Source organism: Microtus ochrogaster, chromosome 4, assembly GCF_000317375.1.
Source record: "Microtus ochrogaster isolate Prairie Vole_2 chromosome 4, MicOch1.0, whole genome shotgun sequence".
Classification (NCBI taxonomy): domain Eukaryota; kingdom Metazoa; phylum Chordata; class Mammalia; order Rodentia; family Cricetidae; genus Microtus; species Microtus ochrogaster.
Window position 1 is genome coordinate 72,134,396 of NC_022011.1, and position 25,999 is coordinate 72,160,394.

General features: G+C 44.2%; 1 protein-coding gene across 8 annotated transcripts in view; it reads right to left on the reverse strand.

Annotated features, from left to right (window-relative positions):
• Positions 1 to 4,968: 4,968 nt before the first annotated feature.
• The window catches only part of Rbms1 (RNA binding motif single stranded interacting protein 1), a 216,769-nt gene continuing 195,738 nt past the window's right edge, over positions 4,969 to 25,999 (reverse strand). For 3 of the 8 annotated variants that reach the window (XM_013345987.2, XM_026778648.1, XM_026778649.1), the window contains exons 7-15: positions 18,180 to 18,295; positions 17,179 to 17,228; positions 16,964 to 17,057; positions 14,641 to 14,688; positions 13,717 to 13,767; positions 11,219 to 11,329; positions 10,095 to 10,175; positions 8,460 to 8,544; positions 4,969 to 7,720 (exon numbers count right to left, since the gene is read on the reverse strand). In XM_013345987.2, the coding sequence (XP_013201441.2) occupies positions 8,467 to 8,544; positions 10,095 to 10,175; positions 11,219 to 11,329; positions 13,717 to 13,767; positions 14,641 to 14,688; positions 16,964 to 17,057; positions 17,179 to 17,228; positions 18,180 to 18,295 (629 nt within the window). In that variant the 3' untranslated portion in view covers positions 4,969 to 7,720; positions 8,460 to 8,466. The remainder of the gene's footprint in view (positions 7,721 to 8,459; positions 8,545 to 10,094; positions 10,176 to 11,218; positions 11,330 to 13,716; positions 13,768 to 14,640; positions 14,689 to 16,963; positions 17,058 to 17,178; positions 17,229 to 18,179; positions 18,296 to 25,999) is intronic. The other 5 variants (XM_013345988.2, XM_026778650.1, XM_013345990.2 and 2 more) reach the window with 3 other exon arrangements.

The following is a 25,999-nucleotide window of genomic DNA, read 5'->3' on the forward strand; positions in this document are numbered from 1 at the left end:
TTGAATAAAATAAGGGAACCTCAAGCCCTATTCATGCAGACGAGGGAATGAGTAACAGGATAGGAACATTTCCAAAGTACTTCCCACAAGATACGTTTAGATGCCAAGTAGCCCAGGGTACCTTCAGAGCACAATGCCTGGCAGATGTCACTGTGGCTAAGTGAGGAGCAGGACATCATTGGAAACAAAGCGAGTTGACATCATGCTTTCTTGATGGGACCCAGCTTTCCTTGGTAGTAATCCTGCCAGTGTGGATGACCCAGAAATGTCATACACCAGTTGGAGGCTATGTCCCCAAGGGGCTGGTCTATAATCCTCAATTGTGTTGAAGTCATGAGCGTCAAGGACAGACGGATGAGGTACTCCAGCCTGAGAGAAAATAAAAATGGGACAAGTGACTGCCCTGTGTGATTTCCAGCTGGACCTTTGTGCAACAAAGAATGAAACCAGAATCACTGGTGAAACTCAACTGTGGGCTGAGGGTTTATCAGTGGTAAAACATTACTTCCCGTATTTTCATAGTTGAATGGGGATCATACAGGATGTCCTTTGTGTGGACCCATAGGCCAGGAATTTGCTTTCAAATAAATCAGAGAAGTTCTTTGTACCGTATTTGGGACTTTGGCGTTTGAAGAAAACTTAAATATTTACTATATCAAATGACATCCCGGTGGAAAGATACAGCATGGCAACAGAACCCTCTCTTTAATTAAGGAGAAGGGACGAGGATGGATGCTCACAGTGTTTGACAGCAGGCCACTGGGAAGCTTCTGTTCTCAGCTCCCAAGGGTCTGCTGGCTGGTAACAGAGTCGCACTATCATTTGTGGGGATCCCAGGAAAGGTGCAGTGGTTTCCTTGTTCTCCAGGGCACTGGTTACAGGAAGGGCCTCTTACCCAAATGTGCAATGCAGTGACAGCCTTGAGCTGCTGCTTCAGGTAAGAGGAGATCCTCGACAGCATCCTCAGAGTAGTACGAAATGCTAAGTCACTAGAAGGATTGTGAGCTCATGCACACTTCCACCGTGTGTGCATGTGTGTGTGTGCGCTTGCTTAAAGAGTGGACCGCAGAAGAATGAAGGTTCTGAACGTTTGTGAGATTTTTGTCCTTCAAAGTGAAAGCAATGGGCTCTAAGAGGGATGAAGTACATGACGTAAGAGCCTTTAGCTAGAACCTGTATTTCCGCACACTGATATGAATCTATAACCTCCTAGAATCACTTGTAGTGAACAGTCCTTCAACATGCCCCTTAAGAAAAAGCCTATTCAATAAATAGGTATTCAAGAACTATTGCAAGTATTTGCTGATCCACAATCTAGCAATTGGGAGCAAATGATCACCAGTTAAAAAAATCAAGATGCCTTGTGGAAAGTATCCCATATGCTGCTTGATTAAATACAAAAACAGAAAGACAATGTCTTGTTATGTGGGTATCTTCAGAGCGGGACTGTCAAGGAAAGGCCAACTCTCCGGACATTTGCTCCAAGTCTCATGTTGGCAAGAGCAGAACTATTTGTTTGGCTTTCTCACAAGGTCTGGGAAGCAATGAGCGTTCTGGGGTGATTCTGATCACTAACAGGAAATGGGTTAGTGTGGAAGAGCTTCTCAGGGGAAATGCTGACAGGGTCTTAGTCCCTCAGGACCCCCACACTTACTTAGTGCCTGCTTTTGTTGTCTTGTGACATTGCCACTTTGAGACATATTTTAAGACTCCACTATGCCCTCCAGGGAAGTCAGGAAGGAAACTCTCCTGTGTCTGAAGGTTGAGCAGGTCAGGGGAGACAGGTGAAGCCTGAGGCCACTCCCTGTGGTCCGGGGAGTGCCGTCAGCTGAGGTACCTGCAGACGGTGAGCTGTTGCGTTGAGGGTACAGCCAGAGGTGAGGGAGGCAGTTAAACTGAGAGGGGGAGTTCAACCCAGAGAAGGATGGAGCTGCTAAATGACAGCTGTACTCGTCAGAACGACGGACTGACTTCTGGAGCAGATTTCCGGCTTATTCCAGTTGGTAGATCCAAAGGTGGGAGTTGAAACGGCCAACAGTTATAGCTTGGCAAACAGGTTTGAGGATTATTATCAAGAGATATTCCGTGAGGTGCGGGGAAGCATCAATAACGGTGTTCAAGTAGGGGGACAGCTTTAGAGGTACGGGGGCGGGGGAGGTTGCCTGTGCTCCTTTATGATGTCTGTATAAATGACGGAATGCCCTAGATCGCATCTTTACCTTTGAGTTGCATACTTTACAAGAATGAATAGCACTGGAGTTTGTGTTTAGCCACCATGACCTGCTTCTCATTCTGAGTAGCTTAGGGAGATTTACGAGAGCCCAGCTTTGTGGCTGGGCCAGGCTGGTGGCTTCCTCTTTTGTCACTGATGTATTCTTGTCCCCATCTCCGAGACCTATAAGGTGTATTTAGGCTCTAGCAGTGTGCGCTTTGAGGCATTAAACACTGGCTGGCAGGTGGCCTTGCAATCTGCACTCGCTGTGCCTGGGTTCTTTCTGGGCTCGCACTGAAGGCTGAATAATAAAATCCTCCCTCTAGTGGCTCCAGCTCAAACATGATCTTACCCTTCAGAGATCAGGCCTGAGTGCCCGAGACACTCTGGAGCCTGAGGAGGACTGGCGTTCCACTGCTGAACAGCTGATCCTCCTGAAGGCTATGCACACACACCTCCCAGCTGGACCAGTGTGACCACAGATGACCCGGCATCCTGACCGATGCACCCACAGTCAGAGGCCACACCACCACCAGCCTGTACCCAGTCACGGCTGAGGACGCTTATCTTACTGGCTTGCTATTTGAGGGCAAGAAACTGTCTGGCTTTCCTCAAATTCAAGTTCAGAATCCTCTGCCTTCCTGTAGCTAGTGGACATCTTAAGCATCTTGGGGAAAGGGAGGATATGATAGGTTGATAATCTTTGTAACAACGTTACTGAATCTTTTCCCTTTTGGCTATGATGGTGGGGAGAGGCTACTGTCAACTGGGCGGCAGCATTTAAATGGCTGGACAGGCTAGGGAGCATCGCCTTTCTCCCATCGATACTGCATGCAATTCAAGACGTAGAATTATAGTATTCACACTGCATTGGACATAGAGAGCCACTACTCATGAATAGCATGGATGCTGGGGTGACTGGGACTCTAGGCAGCAATCATACAGAGGGCAACTACTGTATCTATCAATTTCTTTCTTCCAACCCACAGGTCCACCTTCCCACTTCTCAGTCTAAGAGCTAACGCTGAAACCAGTTAGTTAACCTTTCAGCAAAGTTTAGTTTATCCACTAATGGGCTGGCCCTTCTGTTTACTGAGCCAACAATGTCACTAGGCCAGGTTCCATTTACAGAGAAGAGGTTTTCCTAAGAATGTTCAGGAACCTCTGTAAGGGGCTAGCCCCTGTACCCATGCATTGTGCGTGTGTAGAGTTAACAAGTCCTTGATGGAAAATATTTTTTGGGGAAAAAGCCTCTGCACTACACATGTATGGACTATCTTCCCATCATTAGAGTAACTATCAGACAGCATTATATTACATTAGCCGTCATACAAGATCTAGTGACAACTCTGTATAGTCAGTTATATGTAAATACTACACAAATTTATTATTGAAGGGACTTTTAAGTTTGTGTGGGTCTGGGCCTCTGTGGAGTCCTAGAATCCATCCCCCGCAGCAGATATCAAGGGATGACTATCCAATGTAGTCAGGCGGATACCCATGGAGCTTGAGACAAACACTAGAACAAAGAAAAGGTTAACAAAGGTTAACAAAGCCCAAGGTGCCAGGTAACCGGATGCCTCCTGTGACCTCTGCCATATTCACAGGGAAGGACACAGAAGTGTGTGGTTAGTATGCACACATGCTAGGCCAGGCCAGGGTAGGGTCTATGGCTTACATTCTGAGATGCCCCTTCTGTCTGACACCATGCTTACCCTATGCTGTGATACCTCTGTCTTTGAAGTACTGGTCAGCACCAAAGGGGACATGCTGCTTCTCCTCAAGGGGCTTTCTCAGCTATGGTAGGTCTCTTATCTAACACATTCTGCACTCCAGGGGCTTCAGGAACCATTCAGAAATAGAGGGAGGGCCCACAAGACGCTGCAGTGAGTAACGACCTTGCAGTCCAGCCTCAGGACCTGAACCTGATCCAAGATTACGTGGGAGGGGAGAGAAGGGAGGAGACAGGGCAGGAGGGGAAGAGAGAGAGAACTCACACAAGCTGTCCTCTGACCACCACGTGCGCTGGGCTGCATGAACAGCCTTCAACCGGACACACAGACAACAAATATATAAATGACTATAAAAATGTGGAGCTTTTTCTTATTCCCTCCTTTAACCACTATGGTGAGCCAATGCACAGACAATACTATGCAAACTCCATTAAAACATTTAATCCACTTTGGGTAGGAGTCAATTTTCGGTATTACATAGCTCCAATAAAGCAAGGGAGGGAGGGAAAAGAGAGCTCCCCTCTCCCCCACTCCATGAATGCCATCTGGGAACAGTAAAGTGAGCTCAATTTTTAAAGGCTATATTGCTTAATGGGATGAGATCATTTTGACACGTTTGTGTTGGCTGCACACAGGATTCTGTTCTAAACAATGGAAGGGGACCTGATGTTTTTAGTTTTATCAGGGGCTGAGGACCCATGCAAGAGCATGCGCCTAGGTTGTCAGAGGCCCAGGGTTGTTACCAATATCATAAACCAACCCGAAACCCCCAAGCAGACAAAGGGTTGGGTAGTTTTGGCTGGACTTATGCCAAGGTGAGACTTGGCGTTTAAGGTCACAGCACAGATTTAAGCAAGTGGTCACAGGGAAGGTTTCTCAATCCCTTTGGAGAGAACGCATTTTTGACACAGTCATATGGAATCTGACGTCATTTTCAGCTGACTTCTGAGCCACTCTCCTGGCTGAGGTTGAATCAGCAGAGATGTGGGCTTCATCTACTTACAAAAGACGGACCCGGGAGACTAGAGTTTCAGATGTTTTTATTCAAAGGTTCTCAAAAGAAATGAAACAGAAAAAGCTAACAATCTGATCAAATGTACAGTTCAAAAATGTCTTTTGGCGTTTTAACAAGTCCCAGGAAAGAAAACTACAGAGTCATCTTGAAGCGGTAAACAAGTCACCGCTGGCAAGTATGTAGCACTAGTAGAACAAAAATAAAAAATTAACTCTCTTGATCATATAGATATCTCTATGAAAATCTTTTTTTTCAATCTGTACAAAAGGTCTTTCTTCATAAATTAACTTTTTTTTTTATAATTTAATGGCTGTCTACTATGTGATGTTTAACTGACTTTTTCTTTTCATTTTTAGTATGTACAGAGGTTGTTTCCCAAATCTGACCCAGACGAGTATGGCACTTAGTTCAGACAAACCTAGCAGCAGATTTCCCCTCCCGTACTGACTGACTATCCTCTTTCTGTCTTAAGTAATGGAAAACATATCAAGTAGTAAGAGTCCCGGGCTGATAAACATAGTAGGTACACGGAGACGCGGAGGGTGCTGCATTCAGTCTGGACTTCCACAAAGCACAATGTTTTAGGGAGCATAGAACCAATAATACCACAACTTCTTCAAAAAACAAAACAAAACAAAACAAAAAAACCGAAAAACCAAAAAAAAGGAAACAAGAACAAAAACACATTTCTCTTATGACTATGTAATTTTCACTAGAATCTACACTTCTCAGAGCAGCAAGGACGTTTGAAACTATGAAATGTCACTGACATCTATCATCAAATACGAGCAATAAAATTTAAGAACTAAAAAATACTCAAGAGAAGCAACTGCTTAGCCCTAGCTCCCGAGCTAGGAGGATTTGGTCGGTGGAAACAGGGAGGGCCAGCAACCTGTCCCAGCACAAAAAGAAATAGCCTCTGAGGTAGATAACTGATCATACACAGCTGACCAGACAAGTACACAGTTTTGGAAGACAACTTAATTTACCATTGCTTTTAAAACGTATGCAATTGCCATAATAAAAGAGCATTAATAACAATGACTTATCTCATATGTACTAAAGTAGAAATAACTGTTTATGAATCAGGAATTTCATAGTTTCAAAGTTGGTTTTCTTTACACTTAAACACCTGTAGTGACGACGGAAAGTGTGGCACGGCTTGGGTTCAAATCTTCCTTCATGCTTTTTTTAAATTTTTTTTTTTAATTTGTCTCTGTGAGTCCATACATCGGTTAAAATTATAAAACCTAATGCAAAGGTACAAAAAAGGCACGTTCTCCTAACCGCAAACTGGTCCGGCAAAAAATAAAGAGCAGAGAAAATGGGATGCTGAGACAAGGTGGAGTTACTGGCTACTGGCTCTTCGGTCTTTGGTGAAGTTACCTTTAAAAGTGCCAAGTCATTTTTTAGTTTTTCAGATTTACCTAATAGAGAGCGAGCGAGAGAGAGAGAGCTAGTAGCCAATCGTTTTTCTTCTGTTCATATCTCAGCTCAGGTTTGAAGAGAAATTCTTTTTTTTTTGTTTTTTGTTTTTTTTGTTTTTTTTTTTTTGTTTTTTAGTTTTTGCCATTTAGTTTCAATAGCAAAATTATCCCTCCCCCCCTCTGTTTGCCAGATCACAGGCATGGTTCTCATTCTAAAGCACTATCGTTAGTATAAAGGACAAAACATTCGGTGACTCCCCTCCCCCACCCCACCCCACCGCCAAAGCTACCTACGCTAAATCTAGAACATCGTTAAGTTTTTTTTTTCTTCCTGAAAAAAAGGCAAAAAAGACTTTACATTGCATCATACAGCAGATATCCTAAACTGGTCAAAACTAGCACAGGAAACTGTCGGTGTGCAGCCTTACAAACGGTTTACCCTATTAAAAGTCCCCCCGTCAGAAAATGTGCTTCACACGAGACAGTTCTCCCTTCTTGCACTCTGCTACCTTACACATTGTTACGTGAAAAAAAATTATTAAAAACACCTACTACATAGTTAAAAAAGCCAAAATTTCAGCAACTTTTATTGACTACCTTTTAAAAGCCCTATGCTGCAGTTTTTTACAAGGCGTACTAGACCAGCCCATTTGGTCAAAGCATTCTACACCATTAGTTTGAACTAACTTTACTGAAACAGCTACAGCATCAAAAGAGTTAAGGCAAATTGGAATTCATAGAAAAGGATAAGACACGTCACACTACGTCGAAAGAAAAAAAATAGAAAGCTAAGGAGAGACATTGAGGGCAACACCGAGTCACAGCGACACACGCACCGCAAGCACAGAACACCATGGGCGCAGTGAGATAATCGGAACTTCAGAAAGCCCATTTCATACAGCCGAAAAAAAAAAGACAAATTAAACACAAAATGAACAAAACCACAAAAATCCGGTCATGCACTTGGATAAGTCTTCGTGGTCTTTGTGCATACCCAGAAAATTGAAGTTTTCGTTTTCTCTTTCTTTTTTTTCTTTTTTGCATCATTATATTTGATAAAAATCTTTGATTTTTTTTGTTTTTTTTTTTTGTTTTGTTTTTGTTTTTTACTAAAATAAACCTGTTCAGGGGAACAGCTACTAGATGAATTTAAGGGTTTTATGCACCTTATAGAACTTATAGCAAAAATAGTTTTAGTTGATTTCATTATAAATAACGTTTTCAAGAACCTGTGCAAAACTGTCAATAATTTCCTAAAGCACAATTGATCAGAAAAATCCATGATTGTTCAGCCTTCACACCCTTCTTCATGTAAGAACTCCCTTCGGTATATCTGCAAGAGAAAGATAAAAGACCCATGTCTTTGCTGACTTAACAAACACACCACAGGGCTTCATCATCTTTCATTTGAAAGAGATTAAATGTTTGAACAAGATTGTGCTCATCCATGGTGAGACCAAGGGACATAAGTTGGGGGTCTGAGGGTCACTTTCAACTCCTGGAGTCCCCCTTTCAAGTCTGGGACTTGCAGGATACTTTCTTCTCTAAGGCAGCCAGGGCCAACTCCGTACCGCTCTCATTGGTGTGAGATCAACAACACATATTGTTAAAAGACAGCCCAGAGAGCAGATCCCACATAGAGTTGCTTTTCTGAAATACATGTGGTAAAGTGAAGCTGGAAATCTGTGACCCCACTGAGAGCTGGTAATAGGACCTCTAGTTCTGAGGATGCTAGCGATCTGAATTCCTAGTCACGGTGTGGATGACCTTGTGAGACTTGATTAAGCAACATCTGAAGCTGTATCTCCTTAGTGAGTATTTAAGCGATATAAACAGGATGCTTCTATTACAGGGCGATTTTGGAAATCAATGTTCTATGATGCTTTATATATTACTACTTTGGGGTAGAGGAAATACAGATTTTATTTTAATATAAAGCACTGGTCCTTATCCAGACAGAGTCTGTAAATTCATAAACATGTTAAATCTGCGTTTTTCTAGGCATCATTTGATAAAAGTACCCCCGACCGCTTCCTAGGAGCCCTGCAGTTAGGGAGCCCTTTCCGTCATACCTCACAGTTACTTATTGTGTTGAAAGGTATATGGAGAATGGTCATTGGATGCCTCCACAGCCACCTGCTGCTGGCTACTTGCTTCCTACAACAAAGCAGAACGCATGAGGCACGTTAGCCATGGAACTGACTCAGCTGCTGCGGCCCGAGTCCAAGGACATGCACCTTAATACAAACACTCTTCAGAGTGAATTTCTTCAAGTCAAACAGAGCTTCTAAGGCTAATCATTACCCTAATGCTCTGAAATATGACAGAGCCCAAGAACCTCCCGTCTAAATGTTTAACGTAAATATTGACCAAAGAAATTTCTTGGCTCCGTCTCCTGGGAGCTAGATATAGTTTATAATTCAGTATTTTCAGATTTTTAGAGTCTGAGACACAATGTGCAAATGTTGCATGTCATAGCCTCCCCCCCCCCTCCCCAGGCCATCCACCACACCTCACAATCAAACTTTCCCATATTTATATGCTGGAAAGCGTGACTCAGCTCAGTACATGTAAGCAGGGCCTATAACCTCAGCTACTGGAGAGGGGAAGCAGAGGGTGTAAGTTCACAGCCTGCCTGGCTTACAGAACGAGGTCAGGATTTTAAAAGGGACTTGGACATAGCTCAATGGCAGAACATTTGCCTGGCATGAGAGAGGTCCTGGCTGATACCTCTCCTAAAATAAGAATAAATCAGTAATAAAACAAAAAGCCAGAGTACTCTGGATATTTTGTCTTGTCTCAGTTCACACTGTATCTGAAAGATGATCAGGCCTTGCTGAAATAGTTACAGGGCACATTTTTGTTTTCCATTGTTAATGGAGGTTTCACGTTATGGAGAAGTGCATGCAAAAACCCATGGGTTCAGGCACTTGTGACTCTTCAAAGATGTATGATCATGTAAATGCTACAGCCATAGTTCTCAAGAACCTTTGGGATCTGCTGAGTGGGTATGATAACTGGACTGATAAACTTCCTTGGATTCTTGAGAATACTCTGCAAGACAATCCTATGCTTCCTGTCCATCATAATTCAACACCAGTCTTCTACAAATGCAACATATTCCAGGATAATAACCAAGAGTAGTTAGCTATAAAAAAAAAAGGGAGGGTCATGCTTGTTGTCATTTAGAGACACCAGTTTTTCTTTTTTCCATCGTCTGAATTATGACCAGTGTGTTTCTGTGAGTCTTCCCATTGGTTCACTCTTTAGGACTAGAATTACAAACTCCAATTTTTTCTTAATATGTCTGTAAGTATCATTTCGGGGGGGGGGGGTAACAAGACAAAGTCTTGAAGCCTATGACTTGTGCTACAAGACTGCAAAGTTATTTGGGGGAAGTATGGGCTACAATGTATCTGGATGTTGCCATACTAATTTGCATAAAGAGTATTTTACAGTTGGAGAATAATACTACGTGTTTACTCTTTCTAGACTCACATCTTTAGCTATACAGCTGAAGCTGGCCTGAACTCATGGATGCTCTTGCCTCAGCTTCTCTGGTGCTGGGAATAACAGGCATGTTCTATTATGCCCTGATAAAATAGTTGACTCACGATAGGTTTTTGTTGTTGTTGTTATTCTATTTCAATGAGTCAGATGTAAAACTACCCATTGCCGCAATGGCCGCTCAGACGCTCTATACCAACCTCAACAGGAACTGCCGCTGTCTGCATGTGTGTATACTGTGGCAAATAGGCTCCTTGCATGGCTGACGTCGCAGGCATGTACTGGAAAGGAGAAGGTGATCAGGGTGGGCAGCAGGAAGCCATGCAACATTCAGATTTCTGGGTGGCAGGGGTCGGGGTCTGAGCTGGCTGTAGAGTACTTGAAAGTCGCAGAGAATAAATTTATATGGGTTCCCCTCAAAGCTTAATTAGTGCACATGACTATGTCATTGGAAGGTCAAATAAAAAATGCCATGTTTCTTAGAATCTACCAAAAAAAAAAAAAAAACCTGCTCATGTGAAGGCCATTAATGCTTCTCATCTACAGTAATTCAGTATCAACAGGGTGTCATAAAGATCTCTCAAGAGGCCATGTTATTTTTTGGTCACCCCCTGAGTTGATGCCTCATACTATCTGTGTAGGGAGACTTGAAGAGACTGTGAGCAGGCCCCTGCAGATGTGGCCAGGGAGCCCCACTTGGTCTCATTCAGCACTCTCATTTCCTAAAGCCAGGCAGCCTATTTCTGGGCTGTGTATTGTCTCGGATTCACTTTCATGAGAAGCTGTTGCTGGTTTGCAGAACAGGAAGGACAACGCAGTGCCCTTTGCCCCCTTCAGCCACCACAACCGCAGGCTGAGCTGAACGCCGCTGTCCATCTTTTACAGTTGGCCTAGTACTGATTCTGCCTTCTAAGCCGGCAGGTTCCTGGGGGTGTAAGAAAGCAAGTCTTTAAAAAACCTGCAATTCAGCACTGCAACACTGCATGGAAGAACAAATGGGGCACTGCGCATCCTCTGCGACCTGTGCATCTTTCCCTCTGTGACCTGTATCTTGGAACGTGTAAAAGTTAGACATGGGCGTGCATGGGTGCTAGGTGGGTGAGGGAGCCGTATCCACAGATGAGCTTACAGGTCATCAACTCATCAAGAATAATGTGAGTTCTATCTGACTTTGTGGAAGGCAATGCCAGATGGGGCGGGGGGCTGGACACAATCTTTGTCACCCCCACCCCCCAAGCCTATACTTTCATTAGGGAAGACACAAACTTCCTTAAATTCACTTTCTTCCATTTGCAAAAGCACAGGATATTAATCTGCCACCTACTGTTCCGGTGCTGCCTAGTGACAGATGACTCATTTGCTGGGCCAGAGGGCTGATCATAGAAGCGGGCTGTAGTGACATGGTGTGTTCCATTGAGGGAGTTAACACGGCACCCTGGGAAGGGGAGAAGAGATAGAAATTGAGGGAGAATTAAGATTCTGCAGCTAAAATTTGCAAAGGAAAACCCTGTGTTGAGGCAAACATAACCTCCTTCAAACTTACAAGAGGTACCCTGAACAGCTACCCCAAATCTCCCAGATTGCTTTCCTGAAACTTTCACCAAGCCTTGAGAGGAAGCAGCGGTGCTATTTCATCCCACTGAAATCCTGTGTTCTGCCTGCCCTAACTGAAAAGCCAGACAGGCCAGCAGAAAGGGCTGTGGCATCAAACAGACTGAGGACAACTGCTTTCCAGGGCTGCCAGATGTTGGGGAGGGGGAGAAACCACTTTTGCTTTCTACAGCCACAAAAAAAAAAAAAAAAAAAAACCCAAACAACAACAATAACAGCAGCAGATAGGTAATCAATATAGCAGCTTGTTTAAACATGTTTTGCAAGTAGTCATCTGGTTGGAGATTAAGTAGGTAGGACCAAAAGTATGTTCTTCATTTCTGGGTATTTTTCAGAACTTCCTGTCCCATACCTGGGAAGCCAATCCTGGTAATTCCACTCCAGTTCCATGCTCACTTTTTTGCTTGGAAATTTTGCTTGGAATTTTATTTTTTTTGCCATCAACAATTCAATTAAATGTATATAAGAAAACAGGAAAGGAAAAAACATTACTCATATGATCTCTCTAACAGAACCAGCATTAGCAGCATCTAACTGGAAGCTAGATTCTGCATCAGAGAACATGAACAATTGCCTACTTTGAGGTCTTGTTTATAACTTAGTTTTTCTACTGGAAATGGTAACTGCCTTACTGCCATCGATCCTAATGGCTAGATGATGCTATAGTGATGCTATAGCAACCACAATGGAATTGTTCTGACCTTTGTCTAAATTTCTCTACATAATCAATGGATTTCTACCATTCTTCTCATTTTTGCAATCATCTGTTATAGCGCACTAGTATTCTGTTTTACTCCATAATTATGAACGCTTATTGTGGTTTGAGATCACTGTAGCTGGTTGCCCTAAAACACACTGGCGTTTACTAATGATCAGATACCAGTTCAGGGCACAAACAGGCGTTTCATACAGTTTGAATCTGGGTGGAGAACAGTCACACAGGTCTCCTCAAAGAGTTCAATTAAAATATATGCAGTACTTGTCTCTAAATTCACGAAAAAAGGATACACTTCATTTTTTAAGGTACAACATCAAAAAGCACAGAGCAACAAAAACAATGCAAAGTCTAGATGGCGGGGAATGGGTTTCCTGATCCTTCCTCCTCATCTACAGGCACCCCTATACACTAAGGGGCCCCTAAGGGTCACTGACTTCCATCTTCTCCAATGATACCATGAGGTATGAGGACACACTGCCATGGGAATGAGTAGCTGCATATCAAGAACATGGGTGCAGGATGTGTAGACTTGCGGATGTGTGTGTTTGTGTGCAGAAGAACAGGTACAAGAGACACATTTTATTTGCATCTGAATGGTTGTGGCAGTATTTCTTGTTCATCACTTGGCTACTGACCGCTGCTATTTTACCCACATGGCCTCCCAGTATAGTGTCCACTGTTGGAGACTCATGAGAGAAATTTCTGTCTCATTTTAAGGCCAAGAGTTGAGTTCTTTTCCTAAACAAATGATCTGGCTTTTGTATTATAAATGTTGTCATGTCCCTTGCATATGAGAATGCCAAATTTGCACCGGTTAACTAGAAACTGAAGGGCCAATCCTGTGGCCTTTTTGTGGCAAGTGTGTGGCTCACCAAGGGCATTTTTAGTGATTTGTGAGTTGGTTCTACACACTTGTTTTTAACTTTTGACCCTATGGATTTTATGTATGTATGAAAGGCATACAACTGTACAATAAGATCAAATATAATGTTTAAAAAATAATATACATTAGTATAACCAATGTTGAAATTTATGAAGGAATCATATTTGTTATTAACAAGGAACACACTTCTCTCTTAGGGCTTATCCTTTCTACAGATGGGCTAGGAGACACTGATGAAGAGCCCTGCCTGGACCTGAACTTTATATCTAACTCACAAAGAATGTAAAAAAAAAAGCCATTTCTTTCCATACATTGTAAAATATTTAGTTACTCAACTAATGGTATCCTACCAAACTGGCTTAGTAGAAGACCTTGCCTCAAATAGGGCATATTTTTAAATTCTTATATGAAAATTAATGTTTACCAATAATTCATTTTAAGACAAAACTGACTTTAAAAGTTTCATAATAAGCTGGCCCATTTTCATATTCTATGTTTGGGTTTTTCCGCCCCCTTCCCCCCCATCTTTTTGGTAGAGGGGTTTTAACTCAACAGGCTACACACCACAGATTACTTAGAGGATAGAAGGTCATTAACACCAGACACTTACAGGATGCTGTAGGATGTAAGGTTGAGGTTGCATCCAAGAAGGACTTTGCACCTAGAAAAGGGAGGATTTTGAAAGAAACATTGATTTCTTCTGCAACAATAAATGAACTCTCTACAATTCTTTTTAATCGTGTTAAAAAATCTACAGAAGGAAGATAAGGAGACAACACTATCAATGATTACAATGGTTAAGGCAGTTAGAGCTCCTGACCAACTGGTCACTCTAAATTGAGATGGAACCAATTCAGAACCAATATCAGTTTGCCCACTCAGTATGTAGTTACTGAACATTAGGGGCCAAGGAGCAGAAGGCATGGATGGGCTTCACCCTTGAGAAAGACACTGTCTAAGGAAAGGAAATAAAAACGTACACAATCCAAATTAGTGACGTGTTATAATCAAGGTATGAACTACGTTTTAGGGATACTGATGAATGAGGATTAATCGTAGAACGTTTCATTAGAAACTAACCCTCCAAGCACATACTATTTATGAAGAATAACCAAATGCAATCGCTTTAATAATGAGGAAAACAAGTTGAGGAATTTTGTGTAGTCCCTCAACAATTTCTAGTTAGTGAGGAAAAGAATGTCTGAAATGCAGACCTAGGATATTAAATGGGAGGTAATCAGATCTTGACATCAACAGTTAAGTTAAAAGGGCATCCACACAGCCACCTCCGAACTGAGAAAGCAGGCGTGAGGGCCAGTGGCAGGAAGGAAACGAACACCCTGCCCAGGAAGAGAGGAGGAGTCTGCTTTCTTGATGCCCGTGGCTTTTCAAGGTCTACGGAATTGTCAGGAAACATTCCGTTTTCCAGGTCGCATCAGAACCCTCCTGCGTCCTGTCCCTGAGTGTTAAACTTCAGAGATTCTACAGAGAGAACACGGGAAAGAGTCATGGGAGAGAATGGAGCGCCATTTACCTTGACAGCAGAGCCCCGATACTTGCTTTCTCTGGTTTCCTTTGCCACCTAAGGCAGACCAAAGTTAAGTGCTTCTGCCTTGTTAACATTGCAGTTATCTGGACTGCAGCCTTTCCCACTGGGGGACCGCGCCACCTTCTCAAATCCAACTGCATAAGCACATGGCGGTTTAGTGGAGAAGGCCAACTCCAACGTGAGTGTGGGCCCTTACAGACACAGCACGAGAGGCGAGCAGCTCCCGGAAAACCCCGATCTGGGACTGATGTTTCCCACTTTTTTATGCTTCTATGGTCGTAACTGCCTATGCACTCAAGAGTATTATAGGGTTAGGGTGCTGTGACATCTAATCCCTTTTTTTTTTTAAATCTCAGCAGCGAAAGCAGCCACTATCAGTTACTATTCCTCAATGCTCCCTAATTAAGAAATGGGAATAATAATCTATTACCTTTTTACCATTGGTTCTTTGAAAACCTGAAATAAAAAGAACTCCATCTCAAACTAACTGTATGCAAACAACATTGTTGCAAACATTTTAAAGGGACCTCAGATTACTTGGGAGCACATCCACCAACCTCTGCTGGGCACTTAAGGATATAAGGATAGGCACCCATCATTTGAAAGGTTATGCTACACAGAGCGTCAGGCAAATGGAAAAAATTATACATGGGTCTTACAAAAAAATCACAGAATTCCCAAAGAAGGAAATGAGGTCTTGAAATGATAGGCTATCTGCATCTAGCCGTGTCCTGTTGGCTCCCAACACTGATCTGATTTTTTTTTTATTCTATCAAACGACAGACAGGCGAACTGCTTTGAAGGGGAAATCAGTGGTAGAGAGATGGAGTAAGAGCTGAAAAGTCTACAGCAACATGATAATTGATAGTCTTTTGTGCGCTTTAGAGTGAGCTCACACGTGCCCTTATTTTTAGCGATGCAGACATGATGGATCGCCATTTTCGGATCATCAGAGACGACATCTTAATGTCAGCTGTAAATGCTGCTTATGAAGGGAGATATACTATATCCACCCGCTCTCGCTGAGAGACAAGGAACAGACTGGCATCGTAACTCCTCAGCAACCAAAGAGACTTAAATAAGTGACTACCACATCCAGATGACTGGCACATCAGAGGTAAGCAAGAACTCAGGGAGGATAAAGGAAAGAAAAGGTATGGAGATTGCGGGGGACGACCCTAAAGGCTAACAGTGGGAAACACCGCTCTGAGACTCTGTGTGAGACTCTGCTTTCGGTACACAGCCTTCTCTTCTCTTTATATATGTTATTTTCATAGATTTTCAGCAGAGCCAACTTTGATATTACCTTATACTGAGAATTACTGAAAAAGTGCTGAATACATTAATATGTATAATGCTGCTGCTGCTGCTGCTAGCTCACACTTACTGAATATTAATGCTATGCCAGTCCTGGGTGGAGCTCCTGATATCTTCACTTAGTGCTCAGAACTCTCTCAAGCTTGTAAGGGAGAAACTACGATCCCCATTTTAAAGATGAGGAAACTGAGGCTTACGGCTATCAACTAGCACATCAGCTAGATCAGATGCTGTAGTCCCCTAACCCGAGACATCAGGACGAAAACATCTAACTCAGTATCACAAACAAGAACACCTGAGGTTTAGTCCACCAGATCCCAGCAGCCAACAGAAGAGAACTCCCCCAGGTCAGTTTTAACTCAGTAACAACGCTGACTGGTCCCAGGCAACGCACCTGCTGTGGGAAGAGAAAGGCGCACGTGCCTGGCTACCCCGGAATACCATCAGATCAGTGTGGGACAGGGAGCTTAGGAGGGCTCATTCCTCAGCTGGGAACACAGTTGAAGGTAAAGCCGCCTCACAAAAACAACGAGACGGGAGCTAATTAATGGCTTCTTCTTGGTGGGGGAAGGACCTCAAATCTCGACTGCATCAGTTAATGTCACCTAATAGAGACGATCCTGTGTTAGCAGTTTTAACTGTTCTTTTAAAAATCGCTTCCTGCTGGTGAGTAAACAAAGACAGGAGCATGCATCCGCTCGCCAGTCTGTGACTCCAAAGTTTCCATTCCTGGGACACACGATGGGGGAAGGACCCGGGTTCATCCCAGTTCAAGAACCATGTGATGATCCCAAGCATTTCCCTGGCTTTCCTTTCTCCTACACAGAGGAGCAATATCGCTCCACCAAATAGAAGGCAGCTTATTATAAACTAGGTAGCGAAGCTGCATAAAATTTGACTCAGATTTCATTTTGAAACTGTTCAGCATTTGAAGACACATGAGAATGCAGCAGATACAAGGTGCGCTGCTGTCGGGCCCTGGAGTACAAACCTGGTAGGCAGACACAGGAGATGCAATATAAGGTGTAAGAGAAGTTTGACTGATCATTCGGTTTGTGGCAATACTGTATGGTGAAGTGTAAAATCTAGAACAAACACAAAAGCCTTTATTAAGTAATCCTTCCAAGGAATCATTCATGGAACAATGTCTGACACTTTCACCTTCACCGTCCCTCACGCCACGACGCATTGATCCTAGTGACATACCCGTTATGGAGAGCAGCCGTAGTTGGGTCATACGTGAGTGTCATTCCAGCCTAGAGGAAGCAGAAGGAAACGTGAAAATCCATCCAGAAAGGCACGGTTTGGAAACTCTGTCTGATGGAGTCCCCATAGCGTATGATGACAATGGTCACGTTGGATAAAATCGCGAGTTTCTGTTAGCCAAGCATGCTTACAAACTCTGTGAGAATTGAGCTCCGCTGTGCTGCCCCACACGGCAGCCATTACCACAAGGAGCTACTGAAAATTAAATAGAAACCAATCCCTCCAGGAATAGAGCCAGACATCACATGAGCCGAGGGCCACATGCGGCTGTCACTGGACAGCACAGATTCAAAACATTTTCTTCACACATTCTGGGGTCTTTATGATCTTTTTAAACATAAAAAAAATTTATTGAGCTACAAGGAAGAGGAAGCCCAATGCTGCATTAAGAAATTGAAGATCTTTTTTTAAGGATGTTTCAAAAGATTGTTTGCCTGTCTGTTTGCTTTTGAGAGGGGAGGGGGGAGAAAGAGAAACAGTGTGTAGAGGTGGGGAGGGAAAAGCATGATCAGAATATTGTGTATGACAAAATATTTTTTCAGTAAGAAAACAACCTAAAATATAAAGGTCAATTAATTCTCGGTGACAAATATACTATTCATTCTAATGTTGAGGTCATTAAAGATTCCTGACTACGATGAATGAAAACCTTCTGAGAAAGCTGAACCTCCGCACTCCAACGCCTTCATTGCCATCGTTTTACAGAAGCGCAGTGTAGCTCTTCCCATCTCTACCTGTCCTCCCAGGGAGGGCACGCTCAGCACTCCTGCACCAGAGACAGCTGTAGTCCGACAGCCTTTGTGTGACAAGGCACCGACAGGGTGGTTTAGTCTGGACTGTTTCAGAGGTGTGGCAGTCCAGTCAAGATGCCCCTGTAGGGCTGGCTTTCCATGAGTGTTCAGGATGGCACAGCCACACTCAAGTTTCAAGAAAGGACTTACAAGTCTCACCTCTCCTTCTCTGTGCCAGGGCCGCCCATTAGGGATGTACTTGTTTGGGTTCTGCCTCTTCTTCTGTCCTCCATCCGCAAACTTGCACAGTAACGGTTCTGTAGGAGCTGTGGACACAGGAAGCTGATGTGAGCACCCGATTCTGAGCATGTCTGACAACACGGACAGGGGTTTCTCTTTCAGTAGGAGAGCGCTGTTGGTGCCGAGAACGAACACTTTGAAGGCAAAATCTCAGGCCTTGCGACTCCACGGAGGAACAGCAGCACTGGCTGATGTCTCTAAACTGGAGAGTGACGGAGAAGCCACCTCTAAACACTGCAGCGCTGTGACTCTCTCGACCCTGTGTCCTCTACAGTTCCACCACTGGACAGTCAGCAGACACCCCCCAGAGGGACCCGGAACACTCCCCCAGCTTCCCAGACAGTGCTCTGCTCCTGGCAGACGGTAAGCCTGTGTTACGTCAATCACACCATGCTTATGTTTACAGTTGTGTAGCTGTTCGTGAGTGTGGTGACTGCCTGTCTTCCTCCCCGTCTGTTCTGTTATTACCATGTCCCCAGTGCCTACAATATGGCCACACTGCAGGCATGGATAAATATGGGTGGGTCTCTTTTGTACTAAAGAAAGGTGCAGGGGCTGGAGAGACGATTCAGTGGTTAAGGACAGTTGCTGCTCTCGCAAAGAACCTGACTTTGGTTCCCAGCAGCACCTATTGGGCATCTTAAAACCACCTCTATGCAAATCCAGGCGCAGGAGAGCCAATGCCCTTTTCTGGCCTGTGAGGACACACATATGCACGTGAGCACACGTATGTGCATATACCCATGAATGAAATATTGAGGTTACAAACACCTGCCCTTTTTACTGAAAGGTTCTGCCATGTCTCAAATCTTCCCATGGACTTGTTTTACCATCCATTCACCAGGATCCAAAGAAATATCCAAGAAATGAACGTTCAAAAACAAAACAAAACACAAAATACCCTCACTGAAAATGAGAGGCAGGTGGCACAACAGGCATCCATGGTTTCCCCTTCCACCTTGCCTTTCTGTGACAGACAAACCAGTGCAGTCCTGGAGTTGTGTGTTTTCCTGTATGCGTCTAGTTACTGCAATAAAGGCTCTCACACCTACCTGTCTGGTTCCCACACTCAGTTCTTTGTCTCCTGGAGAACCCACTGCTACTCCTTTCAAGTTCTCTTTCAAAGTTAAATAACCATGAAGAGAAAAGCATCACTTGTGGGGAATTCGCTCCTTTTCCCTTTGCCTCTCATTATCCTAATTCAGCTCTTATTTTATATCACCACTACCCACCCACTAATGACAGGGTAGGAGCAAGACTGTCTCTTCCCACCTACAACACAACACGCACAACACGAAAGCTGCCATCCCTTCCCAGTGTCTGGCACTCTGCATGTGTCCCTGGGCTGCCCACTTCTAAGTGGATGCGTTATGGTGCGGATGTTAAGTCATCTTCCCCTGGTGCAAGCTCAGCCTGCAATGCTCCAAGGTAGGGAGGGCCTGGCAGGAGGCCCTTAGGTCACTGGGGCCACACTGGGGCCACGTCCTCAGAAGTAGTGAGGGTGGCTCTCCTGAGATCTCAAGGTTTCCCAAGAGTGAGTCCCACCCTTTTTCCCTACTGCCACGTGGTCCTCACTGGAGTTGAGCTGGTGCTGACCCCAGGCCCTGTAACTTTCTGAACTATGACCTAAATAAACCCCTTGTTTATAAAGGTAATGAAACAGGATGGGAAAGCTAATAATGAAACCGTTAGGTGTCTGATGAAGATCTTGTGTATGCTCTTATTTACCTCCTGATTCTAACTCCCCCACCCCAGACTTTCATGAATGAAGAACCCCATGTAAGGCAAACTGAGCATGAAGGAAGATGGATGGGCAGAGGTCAAAGGCCCCCAATGTAAGTAAACTCTACAACTTGTCCAACCAATACAAGGTTATGGTTTTTGGGAAATTCTGCCTAATATCCACAGAAGGTAAACACTTTCACACAGTGGATCAGGACAACTTTATAATAACGACCAATGGTCCTTCTAACTCCACAGCTGGACTAGCATGGGACAGATGGGCACCCAGGCTGAGAATAAGGCATCCTAGCAAAAGCAGCAGATAGAATACAGGCCTTCCTGAGAGGAGGGACTTACCACATCTGACGTTCCCTTAAGTTACCCGCTTTTGTAGGCAATCAGAAAGTGGCTTCTTAAACTTCAATACTAAAGCCAGCCTTTCCCAGGTCCCTATGTGAGGGACCTTGTGTGCAGGACCAGATGGGGCTATGGTGGTGCAAGCTGGTCCAGCTGATGACTAAGGACAAAACAAGAGCTCAGCTGAGACAAGCAAAATCCACTGTGCAGAGCCCACTGCTGCTCCACGTTGGAAGACTGAGTTTTATATGCTCCCCTAGGGTTAGGGAAAGCAGAAGATAACCTGAGGGGCTGGACCTCTGCCCACGCTCACAGTGAGGAGGCTTTAGAAAAACCAACTCTGGGTTTACTTGGTTTGTCAGAAATGCAAACTAGCTTCTTGCATTAGCATAAAATTCTCACCCAGAGCGAAGGCAACCAGGCGGGGCTCACTCTAAGGTGCATCTCCAGGTAAGTGGCTAAGCAGCAAGACCCTTAACATATGCTTAGTGACCAATGTGCTATCTGGGGGTAACGTAATTCCTAGGCATGTTTATTCATCTGGATTCTGCCCTGTCAGAAAGAAACCCTAGGCGCCAGCTACCGTACAGTGTGGAGGTGAAGGTCTGGAGAGGGGTGGCTATTTGTAAATACACCATTTACCATGAAACGAACAGAATGGGAGAAGTTCTTTTTCAAAGTGAATTCTATTTACTATGCTATTCTGTGCCGTCAGTAAGAATTTTTCCCCCTAAAAGTGAACAGTCAGTAGATAAAGCAGTGTGTGCACCGGAAGTGTCCATCTTAAGCAAAGAGTTTCCTACTTTAAAGAACTGTAAGCAGTTAGAGATGACATGTTTGTGGGACAGTTGCCAGCTCCCCATTCAGCAAAGCCAGACTGCCTCACACTCCGTGGGAAACAGTAAAAATCCCAGCACCTTCCTTTCCCTATCAAAATTCTCTTCGGTCTACTTAGCCCAGTGTCTATGAAGTGTCAGGTCCGCAAGAGCAAGATGTCTAGCAGAACAGTCCGTAAGTCAGAGGTGCGTGAGTTCAGAGGGGACAAGAATGGGCCCTGGTGTACGTTTAGTCATCAATAGGATGGAACAGTGAGTTAGACACGTGCTTTAATAAAAACGTTTTGCTGAAACAAATACAGATGCAGGAACAGCTGCCATTCTTTCCTGACACTGCTCCACTGACTTGGGAGGCAGTGGTAAGAAAGAGACCATGCTTGCAAGCTCTTAATGCCTTACTGACCATAAAGACCACCCAGCTGCTTTAGGAAAAGCAAGCCACACAACGTTAGGGAATTTCCCGGTGTCTTTAGCCACAAAGGGTTTAATTCACTGTAACTGACAGTTGTCTTGACACCGTGCAACAGTTGGGTGAGTGTGGTTAGATTTTCGGGTGGGAAAATAAGAAGTGGGCCAGATTTTTGCATTTTGTTTGTGTGCGTGCAAGTCTGGCGGGCGGCCTCACTTCGTGAGCCTCTCCTGTGCTTCTGCTATACTAGACTGCAGTGCAGGTCCTTGGCTCACCTCTGGGAGCCGCAAGCACAGGTTCCAGACTAAAGAAGCAGGGATTCCTGTGTGATGTCAGCTTGCTCTCCAGCAGGGACCCTTCAGGCAGCCTCCTTTGTCTTTTAGAAAGGAGATACTGGGTAACCAATGACATGCCCGAAGTACCAGCGATGTGACCTGAGCAATAGTTAAGTTTGGCTGGATGACTTTACAGAATTAGTATGCAACAGCCAATCTTTGGTGTGGTCATTTTTCTAGAATAAGTATTCTTTATGAGATTCCTTACTTTTAACTGTATGCATGTGAATGTGTCCACGGAGGCTAAAGATCAGAGGTCTTGGGTCTCTCCTGGAGCTGGAGTCACAAGCAGTCACAAGTGAGCTGGCTAACATGCGTTCTGGGGACTTAACTCCTCTGTAAGAGCTTTTAACTGCTGAGCCATCATCTCTCCAGCCTCTTTAGCAGTAACACTGTACCTTGATGTGGAAAAGGCTAACTACAGAGTTCTGATGAGTGGTGTGTGTGTGTGTGTGGGTGTTGTTCACATGTGCATACAAGTCTAGCTGGTCATGTCTGTTACCTTATTCATCTTCCTCCATCTTATTTCTGGAGCCCCAGGCACCAGTTTATTTACTGAGCTATCTCACTAGTCCTTGATGCATTGTTGCTCATCTATTTCAAATAAAGATAGGATATATACATAAACTACACACACACACACACACAACACATAAACTACACTGAACCAAGTATACAAGAGCTTTTAGGCTGAATGTACCTTTAATAAGAGTGAGCTCTGACATCTTGTGTGATTTCCCAGGTCACGATCTCCTATCACCCAACCCAGGAGAGGTATTTCCTTATGCATCAGAACCAACAGGAACATATACCTTCCAAATTCTGATGACTGTAGTGCTACCTTGAACACAGTGAAGATCCCCAGGCAACACCACAGATAGACAGTGAGCTCATTTTTCCTGGCACCTCGTGAGAGCCATCTAAGGCAATGGCACTACTGGTTTTTCCAATGTCTTAAAGCTGGTGCTCTTTACACAGGCCTGCTTCTGTGGGGCTAACACTCCCTCCGAAGACAGCAGGAGTGGCTATACCCACAATGCCTAGCTGCAGTTTCCATGATGTATTTATTAGGCCCCCAAAGCTCAGGGTGTGATGGTCTGTGCAGTTGTGTGCACTGTGGTGCAGGAGGGGATCTTTGCCTGTCACTATATTCACTAGCTACCTGGCCTCCAGGGGTCAGCTGGGGTCAGTTCTGCAGTTCCCAGAGAGCAGACCATCCCCCAGTATATCCTAAATGAGGCTTTCTTCATGCTTTCATGCTCAGACGCTAAGAGCAGTAGCCGCTGGGGAGCCCACCCTTTCCACAGCTCCCATTTTTTCGTTATTCAGTATTTGATCTTAGTCACCATACTGCAAAGTGTAGACTGTCCTTGACAAGCTTCTTTACCTGATCTGGAAGAGCAGTATCAGCCACCACAATCAGTTCTGGTAACGATGGCTACTTGAAAAATGTCCTATCACAGGGAACTGACCCAGTAAAAAGAAAAATGAAGTTCCCAGAAATCTTTGTTTTTTTTTTTTTTTTTTTTTTTTTTTTGAGACAGGGTTTCCCCATGCAACAGCCAGGAATCATTTTTCCTATAGAAGCTCTTTCCACCTTTCTACTTCAGCTGGCATTAACTACCTTTAAATTAATTTTTCTTTGTTTGTTTAAATCTCTGCTTCATTGTGAAGCAAAAAAAATAAATAAATAAAAATTAAAAAATCTGGACTTGACTTTGGGTTCTCCAGAAAAGCTGAGCCCTGGCTTCAGAACCAACATGAGAATTCTGCTCTGTTTTTACAGCAGCTGCCCACTGTCCCCGTGTGTGCTTAGAATCCAGAAAGCAGGGAACACCACACGCTGCTAATGTTAACACACGTTGTCATCCGGTCACTTGTGTTTGGAGGAAGTTACTAGCTCCTCTCTACTCTGTTGTGAGTTCATGGCTGAGAATGGAGCAATTTCTAAAACCCTTGTTTTGAAGTTGTAAGCGTACTGTTTGTTCCTTGTGTGGAAGTCACTGGCTATGCTATTCACGTACTGCTTAATGTAGTGACGTATTAGAGACTGACTTTAGCAGCTTATGACGGGAACCCCGTGGGGACACTGGGGGAGCTCTTGCAGAAACACAGAAAAGTCTGGTATCCCCAGTCAGGTTTTGGTCCACTTGACACGCCCTAGAGTCACATAGAAGGGGATTATCAAATGAGAAAATGCTTCCACCCCATCGGCCTGTGGGCAAGTCAATGGGAGGCATTCTCTTGACTGATGACGGGTGTGGGAGGAGCCAGCTCATGGGAGAGAGGGGGCAGTACCCACCTTGGGCCTGTGGTCGTGGACAGTATAAGAAAGCTGGGGAGCTTCAGTTCCTTCCTTGAGTTTCCACAGTGTAAACTGAGAGTTGTAAGATAAAATCGACCCTGTCTTTCCAAGGTTGCTTTTGGTCACAGTGTCTCAACCCAGCAGAAACCCTAACCATCTGGGGTGAATTACGAGAGAAGAACTACGTTGATAAAACCTTCTTTACTGGCTATGCTGCCGAAGACAACACATCAGACTTCTGATGCACAAACAAACCCAAAGTTGTTGACTGTATTTCCAGCCTCTACATGCTTATAGTTCTAAGACATAAAATGAATATGGAAAACATGCTTCCTAAGCAAAAGCAAAATTCCTGGGTAGGTTTTCCCTTTATTCCAGAAAGACCCGTAAAGTTCAGAACAATTTCAAGACCTTAGCTACACTGGGTTTTAAGATGGGGCACTATGGAACAAATTCAAATGTAATGGATACTGTTGGCATTCCCTATTACTGTGAGACTATACAAAAAATGTTACAGTCAGCCATGCATACATGGAGTGTTTGTTTATGATCAGCTTTTAATGCATGACTTTTATTAAATATTTTAAGAAGTATTTATTAACCATCCAGAGAGATGGCTCAGCGGTTAAGAACACTCGTCACTTCCTCCTCTCCTTCCAGAGGTCCCGAGTTCGATTCCCAGCACCCGCACGGTGGCTCACGGCCATCCGCCCTGAGCTCTGGCGCCCTCTTGTGGGGAAAAAAGTATTTATTACAAGGTAAAAATATACCTCCACTAAGAACACGCCAGAGACTGACTCCCCAGGCCTTGCCCTTAAATGCTCCCCGTGAGCAAGCACTAACGATTACTGGTCTTTGACAGGCAAACTGCTTCCTGTTTTGCCATTTCTAGCCAACCAAGGGGCACAGCCGGCCTTTGCCTGTCGCTGTTCTTCTTCCCAGGGCTGATGTGGTGAGACCTAGGAGCCCCGCCTGCTTTTGTCTCTTCCACAGCTGTGAGGAAAATGATACTGGCGACTTATTCCCACCTGTCTCATATCTGATTGGTTTTTGATTTATTAAATTTATTCATTAATTTTACATCCTAACCAAAGTTTGCCCTCCCTCTTCTCCTCCCATTCCCTTCCTCAATCCACCCCTTTTCTGTTTCTGTTCAGAAGGGGGCAGGCCTCCCATGGGTTTTGATTCTTAACTGGGACTTATTTCTCAACTCACAACCAGCTCTAGACCCCTAAGAGAGTGGAGACCTGGAATGCTTTCCTCTTCCATGCCTGCTGTTTTTCTAAGCGTATGTAGATGCATTCACTTTTACGATCTGTAATGGTAGGTCTGTCCCCTTCTTTCAAAGACCCATCTGTTTAATGGCTATCCAGTGTTAAATTTGGAAATGGGTCACACAGAGTTTCCGGAGGGCAGCTAACAGCTATACTGGTTACACTGTATAGTGGTTAGGACACTGGGTCCAGGTTAGTTCTCCAAGGTTTGACACTTGCTGGTTAAGGTCTGTAAGCCATTTGATGCTTCTGGTTTCATAATCTGTGGAATGGGGGTTATAGTACCTTCTTTCAGGGGTTGTTCCAATTAACACAGTGCTTAAAAACACACACACAGACACACACAGACACACAGAAAGGCACTCTTTCTTAGCACACATAGACTCATTCAATGTACTTCAGAGGTCCGGAGAGATGGGCGGACATGACGTGTTTTGCAGTACTAGATACGCTGTTGTCCTTGGGGATAAGGTACAGTGGCAGGGGTGCTCA